Below are 25,985 nucleotides of genomic sequence, written 5' to 3'. Positions count from 1 at the left end.
TGATGTGATTGTTACAAAGTGATAAGGGGTCCCTTACTACTATCGAAAGTTCTCTTCATCTCTGTTGCAATATAAGATTTCATGTGATGTAAGTATTCTCGCTGAAGTCATCTTTCATTTCTACCGATGTGAAAGTTAAGCGATAGTAGTAATCTTGCAACTCAAGGCATAGAAAAATGACGAAACTGTGGGTCAATTTGTAGTTCATAGCCGGCTTTTATCCGTCGAACCATCCTCGCTTGTTGATCAGGAGAGATCCACTTTCCGATCGCAGCTGCATATCAACAAACTCGAACACAAGAAGATCCTCGTCTATCCTACTCCATTGAGTTTCCAGCGGTCTATATCTTGTTTTGGTTCGGATGTCAGCGATGAAGGGTAGGCCACGAACTCAATTTGGCGCCGCTACTACTGGCCAACTTCGATTGACATCTCCACCTGTGACCGGGTCCACAGGATGAGATGGGTTCCTGATGAAGTCACGCATTCATCCTCCATTATTCCACATGCTGGAGGGGCTTTAAATGCCCTGTGGCACCCGAGGACTGGCGCTGGGAGTTCGTCTTTGAAACCCACTATTCAATATGGATTGTCAACCACTTCTTAACGAGGAGGCCACCTCCTTCAAGCCGCAGAGAGATACAAAAAGCATTGGGGGCTTTTGTGATCAATACTCGCTACGTCGACACAAACATGAAGACAAGGCAGACCAGGGCAGTATCCGGCTGAGACACGATTGGCAGACATACATTGGCCCGATCGAACGCTGGGGGAGCTGTAATCCATTCGAAGGGAATTTTGGGTCGCTGGTAATGCCGATGTGCAAACCCGATCGACTCGCGCTGGTCTGCTATATCTTCGAATGTAAGTAATGAATTATGATCTCCAGCTCGAAGCGAGCCAAGTCACTCACATTCTCTTTTCAGACGCATTTCTCTACGACAACGTACTTGAATCGGTGTCAAAAGCGCAGGTAAGAGACAGCTCGCCGCCAACTCAAACTACCAAATACTGACTCTCATGCAAAGCTAGACTCTGGAACAGAAAATCTCGTTTTGAACGAAACGGACTACCGCACCGTGCGATCGGCAACCGGCACCAAACAAATACAATCGAAAATGCTGTTAGAGCTTCTGGCAATCGACAAGCCCTGCGCCGAAGTGTTCATTCAGTCCTGGAAGGAAATGGTTGCTACGACTGCATCTCGGGACAAGTCGTGCTTGTTCACTACGCTGGACGACTATGTTGACTATCGAATTATTGATACCGGTGCACCGTGAGCAGATGGATTCCGCAAAGAAAACGGAAAAAATGTGGACAATGCTGATTGAATTCATAGCTTCGTTTCCAAACTCATGTGCTTTGGCATGGGTATTCTTCTCACTGAAGAGGAATGGGAGATGGCCGCTCCAATAACCAGGTCTTGCTTCGCGGCACTTGGACTAGTGAATGATTATTTTTCATTTGACGTCGAGTGGGACGAGTATCAAAGAGAGGATAAATGCCAAAGCAATACGGCGATGACAAACCTTGTCTGGCTCTATATGCAGTGGGACAGTCTTTCAATACCCCAGGCAAAGGAAAAAACAAGAGAAACGGTTCGTCGGTATGAAGCTGAATACTACGAGAAGGTGAATGAATTCACCTCCGACCAGGAGAAATGCTCGACCAACTTGGCAAGATATCTGAAGGCCCAGGCATATCAAATCTCAGGCAATGTTGCTTGGAGCTTGCGCTGCCCGCGCTACCACCCCGAGCTCTGTTCCGGAGCACAGGAAGTTTTAGACGCCCAAGCCCAAGCCCAAGAAAAAAAAGCAAGACACCCAGGGAAACTCTGGACCCACTAAATCACTCGACGATCAAGAGAACCATGTTCTTGATTTCTCTGAGAACACTGACTCCGAAATCAGCCGGGCATCTTCGGGTGGTACGCCCGAATCGAGTCTGTCAAGCGCCTCTTCGGTGCAGTCTGATGATGACTCGATTGATTTATCTAAATTTGAAAGTCGGGCCATTCTTGGTGACGAGGTTAGATTTTCTCTGTTTTTTTTTTCTTATTCATGAAGAAAAGTGCAATCCTAATTGTAATAGCCTTTGCAAGCTCCTTTCAAATACATCACCTCTCTTCCTTCAAAGGGGGTCCGTGAGGCTCTAATTGACGCCCTTAATGTCTGGCTTGTGCTGCCAGACTCGATTGTGCAAACCATCAAAATCATCGCCCAGAAGCTTCACAGTTCATCTCTCATGTAAGTGTTCGAGATCAGATAATACTGATTTGTTGCTGACTGACATAGGCTGGATGACATTGAAGATTCTTCAGATCTTCGACGTGGCCACCCTGCAACCCATACAGTATTCGGAGCGCCTTCCACAATCAACAGTGCCAACTTCTTGCTCATCGATGTCATGAATGACATTCAAAAATTGAATAGTCCGCGCTCCATGGGAATCGTTATAGAGGAACTCCGCAATCTATTCATTGGACAAAGCTTTGATTTGCACTGGACACGACAAGGCGAGTGCCCATCCGAGGCAGAGTATCTTGAAATGATAAACCAGAGTCCGTCCCCGCTTTTGATGAGCATTTACTGCTCTGTGGCAAAGAAATACTGAAAATCTCCAGAAACCGGCGGTCTATTTCGATTACTCGCACGCTTAATGAATGAATGCGCATACGACCTGCATGAGAAGTAAGTTTCCCGATAGCAACCCAACCCACTTCTCTCCAATTCTGACCTTTTAGAACAATTCCATTGGATCTCATCACCGTCCTCGGACAATATTTTCAGATCAGAGATGACTATAAGAACTTGACTGACGATGCGGTAAGTGTCGAGGAATATCTCTTTCAGATAAAGACCCTGACATCGAAGTAGTATACCACCGGGAAGGGTTTCTGCGAAGACCTTGACGAAGGCAAATTCTCGTTCCCGCTCGTTCATGCTTGGAATTCTGACCCACAAGATCTCATAATGCGGGGCATTTTGAAGTCAGGAAGGTCCTCGGCCTCGTTGTCTATTCCACACAAAAAGACTATCATGGCACAATTGGACAAACACGGAAGCTTACAATACACATTGCGAACCTTGAAGGGCCTGGAGAAGGGTATTCATGAGGAACTAGGGCGCGTCGAGCGGCACTCCCGTTGCGAGAATTGGGTTATGAGACTATTAATTCAGAAGTTGATAGTTTAGAGGTCTTATCTTATAATAAGATGTCTTTATGAAATTCATGCTCGTTGAGTGAGCGTCGAAGTAGTATTGTAGAAATTTAATGTGGGGCCGGTTACACTAACCTGGCAAGACTTGTACATATTTGTGTCAAGACGCAAACCTTGGCATATTTACACTGTTTGTACATATTGCGATCCTCGCGGCTTTTGAGATATCAAAACCGCAACCCGCCACCGCGGTCTCTATCATGGTCTATTCCTACTCGAAGGATACTTTCAATGATTATTTTCACTCTATCTTTACGTTGACAACATTCGCAAAAACTTTCTGCTCTGTACCCTCCGATTTCCACTGCTTTTGAGCAACCTTTTTTCCGTGATGGCTATTCGATGGGGACTAATGCCGTCTACGTCACTGGGGGCTCCAGGTCCAGTGACCGCCTAGCCAAGTTGCAATGCATCCCCCCTCACTCCCCCCAGAATATTCACGCTTCGTCTTTTTTTTGTCAAATTTCAAAAGGCGGCCCATAACACGTTTTTTCTAATTTACAGTCACATGCGCTTCTAATGGAGGATTTCACAGAACAGACACTCTGCGACCATGAAGCAGACCGTCAAACTCGCGAGGTTTATCGTTACTTCCAGCCAGCAAATCCAGCAGCGCTAAATGCAACATGGTCCCCCGGTGAACATTCGACCACTTCAATCGGGGTATCTTCCATCGCAGATTCTGCCAATTTTATTGATCCAGTTGTGGATGAAGAGTTCCCCGAGACGGCCTCGATCGATGACAGCCCTCTGTACAGCCCAAATACGACTTTGACATCTCTTGCACAGCTAGCAGCTCTGCGCCTGAATGCGCAACGTGCTATAATCACGTAATTTTCTCCCTTATCCAAATGGGACCTTGGTCTGACTTATGTCTCTCAGAATCTTGAACCGCGACTCTCAGTTCGTATTGGCCGAAGCTACGAGAACGACCAACGTGGGAAGCTCGACATTATTTGGCGAGAAGGGAGACAACCTCTTTGCTGGAACATCCACATTATCGAGTACTTGGAATATTTGTCAGGTTAGAATAGCCTATGGACGTTGTCATATACCAAACACTCTCCTGATCCCGATCTATCTCAAATAGGAAACAGTCAAACTGCGGTCGGATGAACAAGATGGTGGAACATATCCTTTTCTTATCATCAACGACCTTGAACGTGAGGAGCACTTCAAGAAACTGCCCTTCGTACAAGGCGAGCCACACTCCCGTTTTTATGCCGGCACACCTCTGACGAGCGATAGCAACATCAATCTGGGATGCTTGTTTATATTGGATCCTGAGCCCCGTGAAGGGCTAGATGATATAGAGAAGGATATACTTGGGACCGTGGCAGCGACCGTCATGGAATATTTGCAGATGAGTCGCCAGGCCGTTGAAGGACGCCGCGCCTTGCGGTTATCGCAGGGCCTCCGTCTTTTTGTGGACGGAAATTCCAGTTTCGCCCAGAATGTTCCCTTGTCGCGCTCGAACAGCTCAAGCTACAGCCCAAATGCATCGCCATATCGTAACACCAGTCGATCTACGAGCTCTCTAAATAGGGGATCCAATCCTCATGCGGCAGAGTTTGACGAGGAGAATGCGCCCCTTAAAGATGGCGACCTACGATCTTCGAGTCGACTTTCTGCGGAGGATTCGGACATTGGCATATCAGCTAGCCCAGCTCCATCATCGCAAAGCTCGAGACAAGGCGACAACGGATCGATGGTGTCGAGCAACGCTGATTGGCTTTTTCAGCGAGCTGCGAACCTCTTACGACAAAGTCTGGACCTTGACGGTGCCGGCGGTGTGATGCTTTTGGAGACCGACGATGGTTCGCCGGACGGCAGTCCCCATAGCCATTCTTCTCTCGCCGATAAAAATACTCCTGGGCCGGTTCTTGCACTGTCGACCAGAGAGGATCCGTACTCATATCAAACGGACTCTGAGATATCGCACCCAGCTGTAAAACTCGACAATGCCTTTCTAAATCAATTATCTCGCCGCTATCCCAAAGGTCGGCTGTGGTCATTCCATCGTGACGGGAGTCTGTCTACTTCGGATGAAGAGCAGTCCGTTGGAGCCACTCGGAGATATAATCAAACTTCCAGGACCTTCGAAGCCAACAAACTGAAAGCCTACTTCCCCGACGCCAGCCAAGTCATGTTTGTTCCATTATGGAATGCTACAAATATGCGGTGGCTTGCAGGCTGTTTCTCCTGGACTCCCCAGTCGACACGAGTCTTCAGTCGGGCAGTCGATCTGAGCTCAATGTTTGGCTTCGCTTCTTCCGTGATGACCGAATACAGCCGTATGGAATCAATCGTCGCAGACCGCCAAAAGGGTGATTTTATAAGCAGTATATCCCACGAACTCCGCAGCCCATTACATGGCGTTTTAGCAGCCGTCGAGTTTTTGGGGTCTACTCATTTGGACGACTTTCAAGACTCTCTTCTCGAGACTGTAAATGCATGTGGTCGGACTCTCTTGGATACGATGAACCAGGTCTTGGATTTCAGCAAAATATTGTCCTTGGAAAGGCAGAAGAAGAGGCACAAACGCAGAAAAGATCCATGGAGGCCAAAAGTCCCAGACCGGTTGCCAGCGCGAATGGATCTACTTATTTCAACCAACGTTGCCATCTTGACAGAGGAAGTTGTGGATAGCGTGTGCTTAGGGCATTCCAATATCCAAACGTCAAAAACGACAACAAACCATCCCATTGGCGAGTCACAAACTGCATCATTCACCTCATCCACATCATCCACAAAGAACAGCCAAGTTGGCACCACTTCAGGTGTGGAGGTTTTCGTCAATATTAGTGATAATGACTGGATTTACAACGTCCAGCCCGGCTCAATGAGGCGTTTAATCATGAATATCTTCGGAAACTCACTGAAATATACCAAAAAGGGCCAGATATCCGTCTCAATTCAGGCGACCGATAACTCAAAGGGCCGTTCTCGGCGCCAGGGTCTTGAGGACGTAGTGACGTTAACCGTTTCGGATACAGGTAAGGGCATCTCAAATGAGTTCCTTCAGACACGTCTATACACCCCATTCGCACAGGAGGACACACTTTCAGTGGGTACTGGCCTCGGTCTATCAATCGTTCGCGAAATTGTGAGAACGCTCAATGGAAACATCAGAATCAAAAGTCGAGTCGGCGAAGGCACTACTGTCAAGGTGACAATTCCCCTCGAGCGTCCAGTAGGGGGAAAAAGCCGGTCATCGACACCTGGCGTCGAGAAGCCGGAACAGGAGCCACTTACAGCATCTTTTAAACTACGTCAACTGGACTTGACAGAGAAGCGTGCCGCTATATGGGGAGTAGATCCTTCCCATCTGGGCGAGTACTCATTCTGGTCTTCAATTGCGCAGTATATTACAGACTGGTATGGCTTGAAGCTAGTGCCCTGGTCCGCCAATGAACCTATTGATCTTTTGCTTGCAAGCGAAAGCGATTTGTCTGCAGAAGGATATCCGCATTTGCACCCCACATTGCCACGAATGCTTATTTTTCGCAACTGCCTAGGCAGCTCGAGTGATATTAGAACACAATGGCCGCACCTTGCTGATTCTATGGTGGTCATTCGGCGACCATGTGGTCCACAGAATCTTGCCAGAGGAATCTTGAATTGCCTTTACCCAAAACCAGCGTTTTCGACATCACCTGCCCCATGTTTGAATCCTTCTGAACAAAACCTTGTGCACCGTCAACGATCGCGGCTCTCAGATACGAATCCCTCAACTGGGACCTCCCCGACAACGTCGTCTGAACAGCTTGACACACCGGGTACTCGATCATCCGATCCTATGCCAGGTTCCTGCTACGGCCTAGATCCTGCAAATCGGAATACTTCTAGCCAGTCTCCAGATACAGAAGGTTCATATCGCCTCACATCTGGAAGCGACTCTTCCATCCCTCATGCACCTTCTTCCACTTCCTCCACCTCCTCCACCTCCTTGCCCAGTGACTCAGCTCATATGGCGACCTCATCTGGAGCCCAAAGCAAACCTCGGGTATTGCTAGTCGATGACAATGACATCAACCTTCGACTTATAAGGGCTTTCATGAAGAAATGTGATATCACGGCTGTAGATACAGCACAGAATGGCAGAGAAGCCGTCAACTTATTTGAACAGATGTTGTTGGGATATGATCTCATTTTCATGGACATGTCTATGCCCGTGATGAACGGCTTTGAAGCAACTCGCGCTATACGTGCGATTGAAAAAGAGCGAGATGGCTGCATTCCAGCCAAGATTATCGCCTTTACTGGACTCAGTAGCTCGCGCGATGAGACTCAAGCATTGGACTCAGGAGTGAACATTTTCCTTACGAAACCTGTTTCGTTCAAGGCAGTATCGCGGCTACTTGAAGATTGGGAAATTAGACTGCCAAGATGAATTTTACATGGCACAGGCTTATGGGAAGGTCAAGGAAACGTTATAGCCATCTTTTCGGCGGCTTGGAATAACCAAGAGGGAATACCAGTTACCTGGTGGGTAACATTGAATTTACAAATCCGGCAAGCTTTGTCAGGAAACAAACAAAACATGTCGCTCTCGTACATACAGGCAAGGCGTCAAATGTGATATTGGCCCTACTATTGGCAGTATCATATTGACTGGCTTTCGCGTGTCTTTCAGTTGCTGACCCTGAATGCAGGCCTCGTACTGGGAATAAAACCCCGAGAGCAATGTGATCCGTCACAATATCTGACTAAAGGCATAATATAGCCTTTGTGCGGATTCTCACTAACTGAATGCTTATTCTTCGAGTTCAATTCAGGCCATGACAATGATTGGGATTACATCCAGCTATGTGTTAGGCTACTCACACTTGAAAAGGCAGAATTTGCGGACAGAGACCTTCGAACACTATCGACAAAATCGCTAACTAAATCAGGCTTGCGCTTCTACTTGTACAAGGACAGATGATGATAGTTATACTACGTAGTAGTTTGCTCATCCTATAGCAGCAGAATGAATAGAGATCAACTTTGAACCTAGCCGCGATAGTAAAGATATTATCCGATAAACGATCTTACGACTTGAACCCACCTTGAATAATTGAAAATTGAAAATTGGATCAATAATTCAACCCAATATGTATACTTATATTACTAGAAGTAGTGCATACTAGTAGTATTGGTACATGGGATGTAGTATCTAGTACACCATCGGTAACCTATAGTTAGCGAGTACCTGATTTAGTTAGGGAAGGTGCATACTGAAGGATGTACCTCTGATGCGTGCCTGCCTTCCAGGCTTCTTCCCTTCGACCTCGCGGAGTCTTCTCTTCAAGTTCTCTTCTCATTCTTTTCTTCTCCCCCCCTTCAAGTTTCCTCCTACGCATTCCGATTATCATATTCAATTTCATCTTTTTCCTCTCAACATGCGAATCTCGCTCCCCCGTATCGTGGGACTTTCCATTTTGGCAGGATGCGCGGCTGCCTCTGTCCCCAATATCGAAATCAAGGTCTGTCACCCATTGCTTCGTGCCATATTCTGTTGGATCGTTGAGGATATTAGCTTCTGACATTTGCATATTCTTCTTCATAGGGATCGAAGTTCTTTTACTCCAATAACGACACCGAATTGTGAGCTCCGTGGACCCCGAATTCCTGACTCTTTGCTCATGCACTTTTCACCAGTTTCATTCGAGGCATTGCCTATCAGGGTGAGTCAGAGTCATATGATCCTCTCATCTTTCAGATTTAATTCTAATCTCAAGTGAATAGAGAACTACAGCGGTGGAGGCGCCAAGGGAACCGGCGAGACCAGCAAAAAAACCTACGTCGACCCCCTCGCGAACGGCGACCACTGCCAGCGCGATATCGTCTACCTCCAACAACTGCGCACCAACCTCATCCGGACCTATGCCATAGACCCATCCAATAACCACGATGATTGCATGCAAAAGCTTGCCAATGCCGGAATCTATGTCATCAGTGACCTCTCCTCTCCGGATAATTCGATCAAAGCCGATGAACCCTCGTGGAATGTCGATCAATACAAGCGGTATACGTCGGTGATAGATGCTCTGCAGAAATACGACAATGTCATCGGATTCTTCGCTGGGAACGAAGTTGTCAACCAGCCCAACCAGACAGCCTCGGTTGCTTTTGTCAAAGCGGCGGCGCGAGACATGAAGGCATACATCAAGAAGAAGGGTTACCGCAAGTCGCTCGGAATCGGCTACGCGGCGACTGATCAAAAGAATATCCGTCAGGACATGTCGGCCTACCTGAACTGTGGATATCAGGACAGTGCCATTGACTTCTACGGTTACAACATCTACGAGTGGTGCGGTGACAAGACTTTCTCCTCGTCTGGGTACGAAGAGCGAACTGATCAGTACAAGAACTTCTCCATCCCGATCTTTTTCTCTGAGTACGGATGTGTGACCAGCGGGCCCCGAAGCTTCCAGGATATCCCTGTCCTGTACAGTGACAAAATGAACGATGTTTGGAGCGGCGGAATTGTGTACATGTATTTTGATGTTAGTGGAGGCGGCAACTATGGCCTCGTCTCTGCATCAGGTAACTCCGCAACCCCCGGAAAGGACTTCGCGGCGCTTTCAAAGCAGATCAAAAGCGCGACTGCAACTGGCATCAACAAGGCTAGCTACAGTCCATCCAACTCCGTGCAGGAATGCCCGACCGTCAACGCCAATTGGCTGGCAAAATCGAGTCCACTACCTCCATCTCCCAACGGTGACCTTTGTGACTGCCTCGTGAACACCTTGGAATGTGTCGTCGAAGACAACGTGGACCTTAAGGATTACGGTACTCTTTTCGGTCAGGTCTGTGGCTACGGGGAGAGCATTTGCGATGAAATCGCCCATAACGCTACGACTGGTCACTACGGCGCCTACAGTGCTTGCAGTCCGAAGGAACAGCTTTCCCAGGTCATGAACAGCTACTATCTGAGCCAGAACAAGAGAGAGGACGCTTGCGACTTCGAGGGCAAGGCAAAAGTCCAGGTACCGAGTGGCTCTTCGAAGGACTGCAAGTACCTCATGGCGGGAGGCACTGCAACTGTCAGTGCTGGAAGTACTGGGGCAACATCTACCTCTAAAGGTGCTGCTGCCCATGTGGTGAACCCGGCTATTATCCTTGTTGGTGGCTGGCTTGGTCTGGGCTCTTTAGCCGCAGCAATTATCATCGGTTCTCTGATGATCGTTTTGTAAACTTTTTAAAAAGTGATGGTTATGAGTTTGTTACATATTATCTTCGTGTCATTCATTTGAAGTCCCTTCGACTTCCTAATCGAACAGTACAATTCTCTCAGTATCCGGACATCGCTTAGAGATAATTTATAGAGAAGCTTTAGTTGGATAACCCTTACTTATAGAAAGCTAGGACTGGAGTCCAAACGATTTATGGGAAAATGATACAAGAAATGACGATTCGATCTCGTCGTCATTTTCAGTGGCAGAATTGCGGTTCTTTGTTCGTTCATTTGCTCGCTTAGTTTCACCCGGCCGACCGAAGCCCTCTTCTCCTTTAAAAATAGTATCTTCCTCTGCGGTAATGCCAGCTTCGCGCCTTGGCTTCTATTTTTTCACCAATGTGCTCCATTAATCGATATCGCAGGGATGCACATTCGATCGGTTTGGATCCGGTGATGCAACCTATTCTGACGCGCCAGTAAATTGACAGTCTCCTTACTTAAAAGTGCATTTAGAGACGGTGTAACTTTCTGGGTCCATGTGTTTCCTTGGAGCTGGAGAACGAGCCTCTTGAAATGGAATGATTTCGTAAATGCTGTAGCGTTTGAGCTTTGACTGCCCCTCATTTTTGCGAGAGCTCCGAGTCCTCGAGAAAATTAACGGTTTATCATTATCCTGGCCAATCAATATCCGCCTATAGTAAGCCGTAGTTGAATATATATCGTATGGCTGCTTACCTGCATGGTCAGACTTTCGGTCAAGTTAACATGCATGTCGTTTGGATGTCGCAATTTGATGTCTATAAGCTATCTCTGTAAATACTATAAAGTCAATGCCTATCTCCTATTGAATACGTAGATCGCATTCTTTCCGAACTATCCTCCAAAGTCCATCAAAATCGACATGCCCCTCCCATCTGATCCCGCAACCGTTGATGTCGGCGCCCAACTCGTCGACACCCTTCATAAATTCTTCGGCCCTCACCCGGGTTTCAGACCAGGTATGAAATGGAGTCCAAATACTACCCTGTATACAGTCGAGTCTAACAGAAAATTAGTGCACGCAAAGGGAATCCTCCTGGAAGGATCATTCACCCCAACCCCCGAAGCATCAGCCCTATCATCAGCCCCACACTTCCAACACGAGACGCCCATCCTAGCCCGCTTCTCAAGCTCAACAGGTTTCCCAGAACTACCAGACACAGATCCAAACGGGAACCCGCGAGGCCTGGCGATAAGATTTGTCCTCGCCGAATCGCCTCGACGTGTCCACACCGATATAATCACCCACTCGACGCCATTATTTCCTGCAAAAGACGGACCCGATGCCCTGGCCTTTTTCAAAGCCTTGGCAAACGGCTCGATAGTAGAGCATTTAGCGGCCTTCCCGTCAGCGAAGGAATTCGTCGAAGCGCCCAAACCATTCCCAGTCAGTTTTACGACGGAGAATTACTACGGCGTGAATGCTTTCAAACTCATCGCTGCCGATGGGACGGTCACGTTCATTCGGTATCGATTCGTGCCCCGAAGTGGTGCGGCGCATCTTGAGAGCGGACAGGTGGAGGGTTTAGGCGCGGGTTATCTTTATGAGCAGATTCGGGATGTGCTTCCCCTAGGACCGGCTTTTGATCTTGTGGCGCAGATTGCGGAGGAGGGGGATGTTACGGATAATTGTACTATTCGTTGGCCGGAGAGTAGGAAGATTGTTACCCTGGGTACGATTAGTCTTGACTCGGTGAAGGATGATAATGCCGCGGAGCAGAAGAGGGTTATTTTTGATCCTGTGCCGAGAGTGCAGGGTGTTGAGTCTTCGGATGATCCGCTTATTGATGTGCGTGCTGCGCTTTATTTGATTAGTGGGAGGGAGAGGCGGGCTGCTTAGTTTATTCAAGTTGTTTTTGGTTGCGATGTTGGTGTATTTCTCTTGCTATCACGTTTATGTGGGATGAATTTTGAATTACGTAGAGGGTTTGATTTTTGGCAGTCTACACTGGTCGCATGTACCGCATGTAAATTACCCGCTTTAACACGGTGGGAATTGAAAATCTCGCTGTGGTTTCATGCCGTGACCTTGGAAGTCTTTCACTAGATCGATGCATCAGATGCAAGGGATGGAAGTTTTCCCGATACATCCATCCCTTGCACCCGCGGCACCTTCAGAATCAAATTCTTCTCGCGAACGCATTTCGCATGATCAAACGCACCCATGACTGTTCTACCGGAGCCCTCTGACTGGTATGGAGACCCAGGTGGTCTTTCTTACAGGAGCCACTGGTAAACTGGGCGGCTGCTTGTTACCTAGATACAAGCTTGCCGTTCAATTACCGACGAGTAAAATATACTATGTGCTGTGTCGTTGCTCGATGCGCAATGCAATGACAAAATGGGAAGCTTCCATGCCAGAGCAAATCGAAGATATCCTCGACACGGGGTCACAGTGGTGATGCATTCAGCCGCGAACTTCTCTCTCTTCCAAAATCTCACTGAGTCATTTCGTGTCAATCGTTGTGGAGCTGGAGCGTCTCTTGGGTTCTTTCAACAGCATTAAAGCATTTTTACATATTTCTACTATCTTGACCCAAAGCCTTTTGTCCGGAGGAGTTGTACTTGAGGATGCAAAGAAATCTTCACCGGATGAAGAGCCATCCGAGAAGCAGCTTGAAGAGATTATTGTGAGTCCGGATGGACTGGCCCGCGCCTAAGCAGATCATCCTAACATGGTCCCTCACTGTTTATTTACCCCTGCATTCCGGTAGAGTCCTCACCCATTCAACCAGTTAAGACCTGCTATTTAATCGCGATCAAGGATAATCCTCTGCGTCAATTCTTCCTGTCTCATTGCTCTAGCTCCATCGCTCTAGCTACTTCCCTCCTTCCCGTACGATTCGCTCATCATGCTCGTCACCAAAATTATCGCCATTGCAGCTATAGCAGTTGCCAATGTCTCTGCAATCGCGAACATCGACCAGACCGTTTCCGACATCCACGAAATTACCCATAAGCTAAGGGTCACTAAGCGTTCTATCGATAGCTTCAACGGCGGTGTCCCCAGCGCGTTAAGAATCGCCAATGCTGTCTTTCAAACCCATTCAGCCGCGGAGGCTGCACGAGATCACCTAGGGGCCTCGGACCCATTCTCGGGCCCTGATAGCGAGCAAACAATGGACGCATACAATGATATGCGACCGGTACTAATGGCTGCTCTACAAGCTGGACAGGATAAGGTACGTGAAGATAGTATTTTCGTCTATGCAAAGTGACCATGAAGCTAATTTTGACCACTTTCAATCTTTCCAATAGGCTCCTCAGCTGAAGAAATCTGGATTTGGTTATATTGCCCGCGGCATGATGCATAGCTTGTATTTGGAGAAGGGCCAATTTGAGCAAGCGGTGCGCGGGCAATTGTCTAGGAACCATACCCAGATGCTGGAGCCATCAATTAACGATGTAGATGCGGAGTTCAAGAGAACTCTTGAGGCTTTTGAGAACTGAGCGTTTACCTATAAAGGGGTTTTGCGCGAACCTTCGGATCTATGCGAATTTACAAATCATGGGATCTACTCATGGGCTGTAAAGTAATTTGATTCTTCTTCTCGGGTCTTTTATGCACCATATAAATTATATTATCTCTGGAGGCCAGAATTATGTCCAATTGGCGTCTCGTAAGTGCAGCTCTTAAGCAAGTATCCGTCCTTTTATCTATATTACTGGATGCTCCTTTTAGTTCAGGCTGCTACAGTGGGGCACTAGGCTCCAGGGGGCCAAACCAACCGTCTCCAGTCATGTTCCCCTCAACCTTTTATGACTACATAAACTCCCGTATCTCGCGTTAAATTCATCAAATAATAGTTAGATAGTTACATCAATATGCCTCCAAGTCGACATTCGAGAAAACACCATCGGGGAAGCTCAGTGAATATTCCAGACCTTGTCCCGCGCCTCCCTGCAGCCCCACAGACATCATGCCCTCTCTTTAGCGTTATTCCCGCTGAAATCCGCAATCGTATTTACGCCCTCTCGCTTGAATCCGAAGATATTACCGTGGATAACAGCCCGCGGTCACTCTACCAGCGAAATGCATTTTACTATCGACCCGGATACAAGCAGCCTAAGCGTATCGAGAGCGGTCTCCTCCAGACATGCCAGCTGATATACGCCGAGGCATCGCTGCTCCCACCAGGAATCAATGAGCATACTTTCTGGTTCTATCGATCTCCACCGCATGTTAGAGATGCATCATCGCCGCTGGATTACTTCCGCAAGATGACGCCGAAACAACGAGCGCAGGCGAATCACATCCATCTCTTCACACAGCAGTTTTTCTTGGAGGATGATCGGTGGTCAGATATCTGGAATGGACTACAGATGGGTAATGATGGTCGCAGGTTGCGCGGCGCATGTAGAATTGCGCCTAGGAAGTTAACCATTACTCTTCGCCACACGGACTGGTGGTACTGGGAGAATAACGACCCCCTCGGCATCGACCCGTTTCGACCCGGCAGAACCCGCGCGAGCCAGATGGGCAAGCCCGTCCACCACTGGCAGAATAATCCCTCCAGGTCACCCTGGGGCACCCAGTTCAACTCGATTCCTAGTCTGGAAGAACTCGTGATTGAATTCGAGACCATCATGCGAAAGAGAGACCAGCTCGATGCCATCATCCAGCAAGCGCTCCAGTGGAAATTTCCCCTAGACGCAGATAAGTCGATTTATTTGGTTGCCGAACCGATATCAATCAGCGCATATACCTGGGTAGGGGCGAAAGAGGGAGATCTGAAGAAACAAAGACCTGCTATGCGCATCCCGCCTTTGTTTCCCGGAGCAGAGCTACATTCTTCCCAGATGCCTGAACAAGAGCCAGAGCCAGAGCAAGTCCATCTTGCACCAACTCTGAAACCATTTGATCCTCAATCACATTCCACAGCTCACAGTGGAACCACCACTGGCGGCCGTTTGGCCTCGGAACCGGACACGGAGGAGTTCTATGTCGTCTTTTTGACATGGAGGAAGCAACTGGTCAAAGAATAAGCGTATTCCTTTTACTTATGAGCGAATGATCTAAATTTATTCAGCCGCGATCTTCGCGGGGCGCTTTTATGAATGATTTCATTAGGGACTCGGTGTCTCCAACTTGTACCTAGCTTTTTACCCAGACTGAAATCGACCCGTTCCTGCCATGGCGACAGCGTCCCGAACTTACTAGTTTCCCCTAATACAAATTTAGAGACGGGTGTTTTATGGCGCAAATGGCTTTAGGATACCCATATTTAGGTCCGAGAAGTACTTAACTAGTTGACACTAGCGTGTTAGTAGTGTAGGTAGCCGTTAACTATGGAAGTTGGTATTTTCCTACCCAGTTTTATAACTACTCAGTACCCTGAAATGTTCAAGTTAAGTTCAAATTCTATTAGCAAAAACCCTGTGTCACTGTTGCTACAGGCCATAAATACCTACTACCATACCTTAATCGGCTCCGTTCCGAACTGAGGGGTGCTTTACAGAATAACCAACATTTCTATCGCGAATACCATCACCGTTCCATGGGTCGTACTTGACAAATACAAAATGGGAATAGTAGCTCTATCGGGACCTGTTTGGTATCGAAGATCCGAATTTACAAATGTCTAGATTTTCTCCTCCCTTCGAAAAGCATATCTACTACTTCCCAACAATCCCTCCATTCTTTCCAGCGATCAGATATTTGAAAATATAACTCCTCAGGCCGGCAGAATGGAAATGATCGATACATCGAAACTGCATCCTCACTGGAAATCACCAGCTAGTATGTTACGTCTTTCTTTCAGAGCCCGCATTCAAGATAGCATTCTAACCAAAACTCTAGATAGTTACGTGGTTCCTGGTCCCTCTACTGACATAGACTCTGGTGATCGGGAATCATCACAGAGCCACCAGGAATTCAGTAGCCCAAATGCGCCCGGGGATACTTTCGTGAATATTGATTTGGCTAATACCTCGATCCCGCCTCAGAAGGGCAAAAGCAACGACCAAAAAAAGAAAAATCCGGGGCGAGTATGCAGCAGACAAACGGCATGGAACTGGGTTATGATGCTCGTTGTCTTCGGGGGAGTTGCAGCAACCGGCTATTTCACATGGAACGAGTTCCATCAAGAAAAGCCCGCTAAGCACGAGCCTGGTCAGAACACTACCCAGGGGAACGGCACCAATGTGATTGTGACAAGGCGCTATATGCCCAAAGTCATCTTGCCACTATGGGATGATTATGACGATGAGATCACGGCAGAAGATATACCAGGCGGCTTATTGCCGGGCGAAAAGCCCGAGTGCAGTATGAGGTCCAAGAAGCCCCAGTGCTACACGGGTCATCTTTGTTATAGACGAAAGTGTGTTCCTTGGTGCAAGACCAAATGGGATACTTGTTATACCGGACATACCTGCCTGCTCAATGATACGAGTAACTGGCGGATTTGCAGCCTCGAACTGGAGTACCAGATACCCTGCACCGAGAACTATAAGCCCTGCGAGGGAAATGGTGACTGCTGTACTGGGTCTTGTCAACGGAGGGGGGAGTTTAATGTGTGTGTTCCACCGGGGAAATTTGAGCATCGGCCTAATGGTTGGAAAGGGGATTATTGGCCCGAGGATGAGGTTCAGCAGTAAATTCGGCTGGGAATGGATGCAGAGGATGCAGGGACTCTCTGATTTATTTCACTTCTGGGCCTATTTTTTTTTTCTACAGCAACGGCTTTCTGGTCGTGATATTTTCCAAGGTTCCTGAGAAATTTGTTGTTGTTTATTGCGATTTGATGCTGGTTCAAGTTTATGTATACTGATCTGGCATGCTTGTTGACCTTGAGAACCTGCCAACTGGTCTATTGCTATAGGGGAGCATTGGATGTCTCTAACTTGCTCTATTGACACCATGATGTTTAGAGTTGAAGTGTACGAGGAAAAAATATTTTTAGTCAAAATTCAAGACTGAAGAATGCAGTAAAATGGACGCGTGGCCACAAATTTATGTGGTGATTAGCTCGTAAATTAAAAGTGAAATGATCCACGATCGGGTCACGTTTTTTCCCCTTGTAGGTGATATATAACCTTTTAAGGTTCAGGTTGGAACTTGAATTATCTTAGATATAATTTCCCTAGTCTACTTGATGCATCGGTGTCAGTATTTTATTCAAAGTTATTTCATGAGCTCTGATTTGTTGGTTGACAAAGCATCCGCACATATAGACTCAGTGGCATCATTGCTAGGCATCAGTGACAATGGAACTTTATCGACTGGATGCCAGTGGCAGCTGAGAGACTCCACTTGTGTTCCTGGTATCTTTGGTCTTTTGGTCTGGCCACAGTGTTAAGTCGGGACCCGCGGGCCACTCACAAGCCCGAACAGACACGTGAAGCTATGATCGACAGATGGCCGGTGAATTACCAGAATTTACAGAATTAACTTGGTGCCACTAAGAGTATAATATACACACGGCCGGAACAATGTAGATCAGAGGAATTGAGTGGTGAGCGTGGTAAGAGTGGATATAAAATGCGTGGCTATACACTCCAGTGCGTGGATATTGGCAGTGTGTTTCAGACCCCTCCACAAACATTCCCGTCTTAAAAGGAGCTCCCTCGCTTCACCGTCCTTTCCCTCACCATCACCCTCAACCCTCAAGTACCAAGAACCCTCCTCCTGACGAGGGATCAATTGAAAATGGGTGCTAAAGGTGCTGAGCTCACCAGCGATATTGATTTCATCAAGACTCCTGCTGCTAAACCCGCCGAGTTCGCAACCGGCGAGGACTGCGGAATTCCGTTGACCAACGTCAGTTCACTTCTTCTTGCCATTGACCTTCGAGCTCTCTAATTTCAAGCTTGCTAACCCTTCCATAAAGTCCGCAGCTATCCACAATGCCCCCCTCCCGGCTGATGGACCCGGAAACGAGGGTTTCTCCAACTACCTCCTCGCGGCCGTGTTGATCGGTGTCCCTGCCTTCCTTACCTACCTGATCGGCCAAGGATGGAAGACCTGGACCTTCTTCGCTATCGTTCTGGTTCTCCCTCTCCTGGTCGCCTTCTGGACCTACCACTCTACCTACAGCCCCCGCACCAACAGCAAAGTCAAGCTCCCCGGCCGTCCCGTTGAGCACTACATTACCTTCAAGCGTGAGGAGGACAAGGCCAAATGGAGTGGAAAGAACAAGGTTCCCCTGGTCACCTTTGCCGAGATGTATCTCGACGGTCACGTCACCTTCAATGGTGACATCCTCGAGATCCTGGAATACCGCCACGACTGGGCAAACTTCTCCTTCACCCCGGAGCTGTTCAAGTTCATCGTCTTCACTTTCTTCATCGACGTCCTCTTCCACACCAAGGCCCAGGACGACGCGCAGATCCGTCCCAACTACGACAGCGGTAACGACCACTACGCCTGGTTCCTCGGCCCTCGCATGATCTACACTTCCGGAATCATCTCCGACACCGAGAAGGAGGAGACCCTCGAGGAGCTGCAGGATAACAAGATGGCCATCGTCTGTGAGAAGATCGAGCTCAAGGAAGGCGAGACTATGCTGGACATTGGCTGTGGCTGGGGTACTCTGGCCCGCTTCGCCAGTCTGAACTACGGCGCCAAGGTTACTGGACTGACTATTGCTGAGAACCAAACTGCTTGGGGTAACGATGCTCTTCGTCAGGCTGGTGTCACTGAGGAGCAGAGCCGCATCGTCTGTATGGACTACCGTGATATCCCCCGCACCAAGTACGACAAGATCACCCAGCTCGAGATGGGTGAGCACGTCGGTATCCGTAAACTCACTACTTTCTTCCGCCAATGCTATGACATGCTCAACGATGACGGTGCCATGTACGTCCAGCTCTCTGGTCTGCGTCAGGCCTGGCAGTACGAGGATTTCATCTGGGGTCTGTACCTGAACAAGTACATTTTCCGCGGTGCTGATGCCTCCACTCCTCTCTGGTATTACGTCAAGTGCCTCGAGCAAGCTGGATTCGAACTGAAGGGGTGAGTCTTTATTCAATGAAGTCAAGAAAATACTCGATCGCTAACATGACCATAGAATTGACACTGTCGGTGTTCACTACTCCGGTACTCTCTGGAGATGGTACCGTAACTGGGTCGGCAACGTCGAGGCCATTAATGCCAAGTACGGAGCCAGATGGTACAGAGTGAGTCTATCCACTAATCTCTTTATTTACATCCCACGTCCTAACAATAAATAGATCTGGGAGCTTTTCCTTGCCTGGTCTGTCATCGCCTCTCGCGAGGGTATGGCCACCTGCTACCAGATGGTCGTTGTGAAGAACCTGAACTCGACTCACCGTGTCAACGGCATTGCTTCCCAGTACAGCCTGGAGGGTGCCCTTGCCGCCAGCCGCAAGGCCGGCAAGTCGAAGCTGCCCCAATAAGCTAAGCTGCCGCAGTGACGCTTGACTTGGGATCTGGTTATCTCAACCCTGATGTGAAAACTTTCCCATCTATCCCATCCTCGGCTTCAAGCCGGGTAAGACCTAGAGACGGAAGATGAGAAGTTGTAAAATACAGTACGATGGATTTTATGCGATTACTCATGGATGACAATGAATTTCTTACGCTGAGAACGGAGTTGGCAAAATCGGTACGCGGAGGTGGCTTTTTCAGTGCGCCACTCGACGAACAAAGCACCAAAGGATGGTGCGTCGAGTGTCGAGCACTTGGCCGCGATATAGAGTCTTTGTTTTACTTATCTCTATTTTTGTTTCGTGTTTTCTTTGTCGAGGCTAGCGGATTGAGATATTTAATTAACTTGTTCCTCCTCGATAAAAGAGCCAAATATAAATTTGAATTCATTTAGCGGGTATCCGAGTCAGTTCTATCCGAACTTGCATTTTCTCATCTCGTTGATCCTACTAAGGCTGGTAGTAGTCATTCACAATGGCAGAAACGGAGATATACACCGATGAAGACCTCTCAAATCTAAATTCACTAGATTTAGCAGCGCTCTGGGCAGAATTGCACCAGCGCCTCAAACCAGAGAATCACCGACTGACACATGGCGAGTTCTGCGCGTTCCGCGGAGCTCTAATACGGAACCCGATCGTGGCAGCAGCCGCAGATCTAGACGAAGATTATCCCGGACTTTTCCAAAAAGTTCAATATTACCTGAGCGACCCTCTTTCCAAGGACTACCTATATCGCGCGGCAGGATCTTTCCCAGACCACGCGACCGTGCTTCAAAGTGCCGGTAACTTGGACAGCGACGTCGAGTACAACAATGACAAACTTGAAGACAAAGACAAAGACCCCGAGGCCGAGGCCAAGGCAGCCGAGCCAGATCTAGTTACCGGCGCTATTCTTGCTGATTGTGAGTACTGCGTGACTTGGCTTTATGAATTAGATGTTATCATGTCTGGACACGTTGGTTATAATGAGCATGGCTGGTCGCTTCTGGGTGTGGCTGTCAAAGCCGATGCGAAGAAGGTTATTGAACTATTGATAAATCACTCCGGCGATGAGCCTGGGCCTATTCAACCGCATAGAATATGGTCTGATAGGAAGGAAGGATGCTCGATATTGAAATATGCCGCGTCGGCGCAGTATCCTAATCTAGGGCAAGATAATTGTTTCTGGGCACTGCTAGATTGGTGTGATTCTTTTATGGAAGAGGACGATTCCCGAATTCAGGCCGAGCTAGACCAATTGGACAAATACAAAATTAGTCAATTAGGCTCAGTTCGAGTTGCGAATCGTTTAAAGGAGTTCGGCGTCGATTTGGCTCAGACTGCTTCGGGGCCGCAGGGACAGGGTATATGGCATGCTGCGGCGATTCATCAGAATATTATATTCTTGACATGGTTGAATGAGGTTTATCGCTCCGGTATCACTGATCGCGATAGTCAGGGTAGAACACCTCTAGTGTACGCGATCCGACGTGGGAGACTGCAAGCTGTGCAATGGTTTCTTCAAGCATTGAGCCCGCATGAGTTCCTCCTGAAGGGGGATGCTGGGCAAATTCTACCCTCGCCACTAGATAGCGCAATCGAGTCTTTGAATGTGCATTGTGTTGCTATTCTAAGATGTGTCTATACACACCATACCCATGAGCATTTATCGAATGATACAAACGCCATTATAGAGAATATAAACCGATTGATAGCCAGCTCAGCGGCACAAAAACGCAAGATTGAGACGCGATTTCGAAATGGTACGCTCACTGACGGGCAGCGTCGCATTCTTTGGAGAAATGCTCGTGAATGCGCGGGAGGGAAGTGTCAAATCCTTCTTGAGGGTGCCTCGTCTATAATTTTCTACAATGTGGCTTTTCGGAAATGTTTAGAGACCGCTAAAAAGAGCAACGTGGGGTTTCTTCAGTATTATTTAACCGATGATAAAACAAAGAAAGGTCTTCGTTCGGGTGGAAGTTTATTATTGCCTTGATGGAGGGCTGTGTTCGTGAACTCTTATACAATGAAACTGGTTTTTTCCTATTGGTATATCAGTGTTTATTAAAACTTTTATAGCCATGGCCGTGCGCCATATTGATTCGAATGTACTTGTTCTATAACACAAAATTATTCATTCTAGAAGCGTAGAAATACCCGGGACATCCTACTCCACACTAGTGTCCACTGTGCCCCTTGCCCTTAGTCTCTGCCAGCCCCAAGCATTCCGCCATATTGAAGAAAATATCAATCGAGTTATACACGCCTCCGAACAGTTCCTGGCAAGGACCCTGTGCAAAGACCGGTACGTCTGTCAAGGAGTGGACACCCTGGTCAGCAGCGACAGGAAGAGTGCCATTAATCAAGAAACCGGTGACAGCATCTTTGTAGTTGACGTAGTAACCGTTCTTCTTGTCCTTTGCCGCGATGGCAGGGGTGCGTGGGCCCTCGCTGTGCACCTGGTAGTTCTCCCGGTGATCAGGGAATGCAACCACGCCAGCGTGTAGTGTATACCGAGGATCCCATCGAGCAGGGAAGTGGACGCCCTCGGAGTATCGCAGGGACTTGGGACCGCCAACGGTATACTGCGACAGGCCCGAGTTGTGGTAGTAACCCACGGCGTTACGCTTGCTGCGATCGTCCTCCTGCGCATCCATGTAATCAGTATCAACAGAGCCAGTGACGTCGAAACCGTGTCCGTGGTCGGCGGTGACGATGATCAGCGTATCCTCTAGTTCACCGAGACTCTTGAGCTTCTCAATTGTGGCACGGACAGTATCATCAAGCTCCAGCAGCTCACCAAGCGATCGATCGTAGTCGAGGGTGTGCATTTGCTTATCGATGCTGGCGGCTTCCGACATAAGGAAGAATCCATCATCACCGTGACGCTCGTGCAACACATCAATAGCCTTCAAAGTCATGTCCTTGAGTCCGGGGAGGTCATCGGCATCCCGGCCCGAGCCATCAGGGTAATTGCTCTGGTTGACAAGGTTACCCTGGTAAACGTTGCGGTCTAGCCAAGTTTCCAGATTTGACGTCTGGAAGACACCCAGAAGTTTCTCGTCATTCGGAGCATTGTGCAAAGCGGTGTTGTTCCATGCTACATTGTATCCCTTCTCGGAGAAGAGGTTGTAGTAATCGCGAGGGCTGTCTTCACTTGTGAGAAAATTCTCAGCACCGGCACCGAGCAGAACATCCGGACCGTTCCACTTCGTCCACTTGTAGTCGGTAAGACCCTCATAATAAGCGCTGATAACATGATCATATTCGCCACGGTCACTGGTGTGCGCCGCCAGGCCTGCGGGAGTCGCATCGGCCAGGAAAGCAGTGGATACAATACCAACACCACTATCGGGATACCGGCGGCGGAAAACCTCGGCGATATTTTCGAACTTCGGATCATCGAAGGGATCCTCGGAAGAGTCGACATACACGTTCAATGCATTGACGGTTGTCTTGTGGCCCGAGTAAAGAGCCGTTGCAGAGTTGGCGGAATCAGTGATGAACGAGTCCATAGAGTGTGTCATCTGGTGGCCCAGAATTGGGAACTTGTCCAAGGCCATCTTGGTCATGTATTTGCCATTGATACTCCGGTGGGCCATGAGACGAGCTGCGGTGATCATGTTGGTAGTCATTCCATCGCCGACGAATAGAACGACATTCTTCGCGCGTCTCTTCGTCGGCAGATCGCGGACGTGCCAGTTCGCCACGGTCTTTTCGTGGCCGTAGTAAGTCAGCGTCGCCTCGTACTCTCCTGGCTCGTAAAGAGCGACTCTTCGGTAGGCCTTGGCCGTGACATTGACAAGCGAAGGTTTGTTTGCATCCTGGGCGAAAAGGTCTATGCGAGCAAACGTTAGTTTTCTGGCAGATGAGGCAGGAATTGAGCAGATACATACCCTCATACCAGGTGAAGTTCCACCTTTCAAGCTCGGGTTCCTTGATCTTGAAGTATTTGGCAGCAGAGACGGAGTGGCTGCCCTTCTTGGTAATGGTGAATTTGAAGTCTGAGTCTGGAACGCCAACACGTGCCTCTGAGCCATTGACAGGAGAGTGGACTTCGAGGCGGATATCAAAGAATTGGCCTGGAAGGAAGTCCGCCCTGGTGAATTATGACTTGTTAGTTGGTTGAGTCTGTCTCTCGGAGTAAAGACATACTGATCCGGTGGAAACACGCAGCCCAGATCGGGACAACCACCCAGCCGTTGAAAGGTCTGGGCAGCTGCACACGACAAGGTGCATGCGGCTGCTAAGATTGACAGGCCCCGCATAATGATCGGCAGGTCGGTTGAGACAGATAATGCGAGATCGAAGTCAAACGGAAAGAAAACAGCTTTCTTAAGTAGATTCAAGAAGCTAAGCGATCGAGGCACAACACGAGCATCTCCGTGGTGAATTCCCAGTAATCTATTGCATGCCAAGGAGCTCTCTTAGGGATTTGGGAGGTCAAATCTCCGGTATATCTTGGCTGTGGAAGTTCCTGGGTTCCGACTGGAAGAGGAGATCCAGAACAGCCCAGGTCGGCATCGTGGGCGTTGCATCGATTGTTGACCAGCTCATTCTGCACAGCAAATCGAAGCAACGCTTCCTCTGCACGTGCGGTGCCGCCGAGAGATGTTTGGGAGGCTTAAGAGTCTTGGTAGGCGTTTGCCAAGGGATAAACTCTTGGCTGGCCAAGGTTGATGGTCTCGCGTTGGGGTGTTGTTCAGTTGTCCGATAGCGGAAGGTCCCGCATCGGACCTGGTCAACATCCGGACTATAATGTCATATGATAAGATATGCAAGATCTGATCGTTGACTCTGTAATTTGGGGGCATTTTAATCGGGTGGCTTGTTGGCTTGTTGAATCGAAAGGGGTCAACTCTTGGCATATGCACTGCCCCGCAAGATTCCCGCCGGGTACGCACTGCTTGCTACTGAGGCCACACTGCTTTGTGGTTTCCATGTTGCCTTTGTCCTTTGATAGTAGTAGTATTTAGTGCTAGCTATTTCCCTGGGGGCTTTTTCCTCCATCATCGCCATCATCATTCAATTTTATCTCCCGCCACTAGTTGGATATCTCATCGGGGATACGGTAGCCATGTAATCATTTCTTTTTCTTTTGCCAATGATTGCTGTGCTCATTGCAATTCAAACAAGTATTAATTAAATCTGCGAGTAGGTCCGGATACCATTTATGCTTCCGAAATATCCAAGCTTTTATCGAACTCCCTCAAAATCCGGGCTGAGTTCGCGTATAAGGTAGTAACCCTAAAGCCACCTGCCCAGATATAATTATCACATTTTCCCGAATACTAAGATTACTCCTACTAGTAAGATCCCCAGTGTTCATTGAGCCGAGCGCATCTACCTCATTACGGTGCCTGCCCTAGGGATGGCATCAGGTACCTGGGCATCCAGCCATTCCTTCCCTTCCCACAGTAGATAACTTCGCTCTTACCTTCTTCTTTTAGTAGCTACCCGCTCACCACCTGGGAGCCTACTGGTATTGTTGTTTCTCTATCCCATCTCTCTCCTTACTTTAGCACTGCCTCAGGGTGCTCCATCAGGGAGGGGGAAGACTGCTATTTCATCGCCAATCATTCGCTATTGCTATGACGAAGAACTTCCGATTTTGATTGTCTGCGCGTCTAACCAAGCCCTCAATGTTGTTGCCGGGCGCTTTGCTGATCGTTTCACGGATAAGTCCTCGAGTCTGGAGCAGGCATATCGCTTTGATACGGAATTTGCCGAGTGCACCGACATCGCTACGGATGACTTTAAACGTGGAGAAATATCCAATATTGATGCATGGATGCTCGATTATTTTCAGCACTTGTATCCTGAATTTGCCAACAGCAAAATATACGTAGAAGTCCTCCAAAGCCTGGCCGCCGCAATAAGAGGCTTAGGTACGTCCGTTGATCCACTCTCACTAGGAAGGCATATTATGTCCCGTATTAACCAACTGAGAGTAAATAGACAATCTCTTAGCCCAGCTGAAGCTGAGTTGATTATGGCGTTCGCCAAATGGCAGTACTTCCTTGAAAGGGAGGGGTTTCGGAGATACTCGAAGACAAACATAATAATCCAGTACCTGGTTTCAACAAAACCTAGTCTCCAGTTTGACTGATTTTCTAAATTTCGGTGTATGTTAAAAATGAATGGTAACAATATGCATGGCTATCGCTGATTGGACACATTAGACGGTCTGAT

At 48.2% G+C, this 25,985-nt stretch overlaps 10 protein-coding genes across 10 annotated transcripts; 9 read left to right on the top strand and 1 right to left on the bottom strand.

Moving 5' to 3' along the window:
* Positions 1-584: 584 nt before the first annotated feature.
* Positions 585-3,194, top strand: N7481_002673 (bifunctional terpene synthase/polyprenyl synthetase family protein; the record flags this gene model as incomplete). Its single annotated transcript, XM_057261892.1, has 10 exons — positions 585-864; positions 927-973; positions 1,029-1,276; positions 1,340-1,631; positions 1,786-2,028; positions 2,092-2,246; positions 2,295-2,560; positions 2,624-2,690; positions 2,744-2,825; positions 2,877-3,194. 10 exons carry the CDS (start codon positions 585-587, stop codon positions 3,192-3,194), a joined length of 1,998 nt encoding a protein of 665 aa, XP_057126824.1.
* A 545-nt stretch (positions 3,195-3,739) lies between these two features.
* Positions 3,740-7,613, top strand: N7481_002672 (hybrid sensor histidine kinase/response regulator; the record flags this gene model as incomplete). Its single annotated transcript, XM_057261891.1, has 3 exons — positions 3,740-4,050; positions 4,103-4,244; positions 4,311-7,613. The coding sequence occupies 3 exons, from the start codon at positions 3,740-3,742 to the stop codon at positions 7,611-7,613; spliced, it is 3,756 nt and encodes a 1,251-aa protein (XP_057126823.1).
* Positions 7,614-8,604: 991 nt separating this feature from the next.
* Positions 8,605-10,401, top strand: N7481_002671 (glycoside hydrolase family 72 protein; the record flags this gene model as incomplete). The annotated part of the gene is made up of 4 exons (XM_057261890.1): positions 8,605-8,688; positions 8,772-8,809; positions 8,864-8,889; positions 8,951-10,401. 4 exons carry the CDS (start codon positions 8,605-8,607, stop codon positions 10,399-10,401), a joined length of 1,599 nt encoding a protein of 532 aa, XP_057126822.1.
* Positions 10,402-11,286: 885 nt separating this feature from the next.
* N7481_002670 (catalase family peroxidase) lies at positions 11,287-12,264 on the top strand (the record flags this gene model as incomplete). The annotated part of the gene is made up of 2 exons (XM_057261889.1): positions 11,287-11,383; positions 11,441-12,264. The coding sequence occupies 2 exons, from the start codon at positions 11,287-11,289 to the stop codon at positions 12,262-12,264; spliced, it is 921 nt and encodes a 306-aa protein (XP_057126821.1).
* A 1,012-nt stretch (positions 12,265-13,276) lies between these two features.
* Positions 13,277-13,874, top strand: N7481_002669 (cell wall mannoprotein 1 family protein; the record flags this gene model as incomplete). The annotated part of the gene is made up of 2 exons (XM_057261888.1): positions 13,277-13,606; positions 13,683-13,874. The coding sequence occupies 2 exons, from the start codon at positions 13,277-13,279 to the stop codon at positions 13,872-13,874; spliced, it is 522 nt and encodes a 173-aa protein (XP_057126820.1).
* A 375-nt stretch (positions 13,875-14,249) lies between these two features.
* On the top strand, positions 14,250-15,410 carry N7481_002668 (uncharacterized protein; the record flags this gene model as incomplete). The annotated part of the gene is made up of 1 exon (XM_057261887.1): positions 14,250-15,410. The coding sequence occupies one exon, from the start codon at positions 14,250-14,252 to the stop codon at positions 15,408-15,410; it is 1,161 nt and encodes a 386-aa protein (XP_057126819.1).
* Positions 15,411-16,112: 702 nt separating this feature from the next.
* On the top strand, positions 16,113-17,021 carry N7481_002667 (uncharacterized protein; the record flags this gene model as incomplete). Its single annotated transcript, XM_057261886.1, has 1 exon — positions 16,113-17,021. One exon carries the CDS (start codon positions 16,113-16,115, stop codon positions 17,019-17,021), a length of 909 nt encoding a protein of 302 aa, XP_057126818.1.
* A 1,051-nt stretch (positions 17,022-18,072) lies between these two features.
* N7481_002666 (Sphingolipid C9-methyltransferase 1) lies at positions 18,073-19,781 on the top strand (the record flags this gene model as incomplete). The annotated part of the gene is made up of 4 exons (XM_057261885.1): positions 18,073-18,183; positions 18,254-19,377; positions 19,433-19,541; positions 19,596-19,781. The coding sequence occupies 4 exons, from the start codon at positions 18,073-18,075 to the stop codon at positions 19,779-19,781; spliced, it is 1,530 nt and encodes a 509-aa protein (XP_057126817.1).
* Positions 19,782-20,286: 505 nt separating this feature from the next.
* N7481_002665 (ankyrin repeat protein) lies at positions 20,287-21,789 on the top strand (the record flags this gene model as incomplete). Its single annotated transcript, XM_057261884.1, has 1 exon — positions 20,287-21,789. One exon carries the CDS (start codon positions 20,287-20,289, stop codon positions 21,787-21,789), a length of 1,503 nt encoding a protein of 500 aa, XP_057126816.1.
* Positions 21,790-21,970: 181 nt separating this feature from the next.
* Positions 21,971-24,061, bottom strand: N7481_002664 (alkaline phosphatase; the record flags this gene model as incomplete). Its single annotated transcript, XM_057261883.1, has 3 exons — positions 21,971-23,631; positions 23,690-23,892; positions 23,949-24,061. 3 exons carry the CDS (start codon positions 24,059-24,061, stop codon positions 21,971-21,973), a joined length of 1,977 nt encoding a protein of 658 aa, XP_057126815.1.
* Between the last annotated feature and the right edge of the window lie 1,924 nt (positions 24,062-25,985).

The sequence above is a fragment of the Penicillium waksmanii genome (genome assembly GCF_028829765.1).
Source record: "Penicillium waksmanii strain IBT 27052 chromosome Unknown utg000002l:1.0-3326099.0:1.0-3328782.0, whole genome shotgun sequence".
Lineage (NCBI taxonomy): Eukaryota > Fungi > Ascomycota > Eurotiomycetes > Eurotiales > Aspergillaceae > Penicillium > Penicillium waksmanii.
The sequence above is the reverse complement of the archived record's forward strand: the minus strand, read 5'-3'. Positions and strand labels throughout refer to the sequence as shown.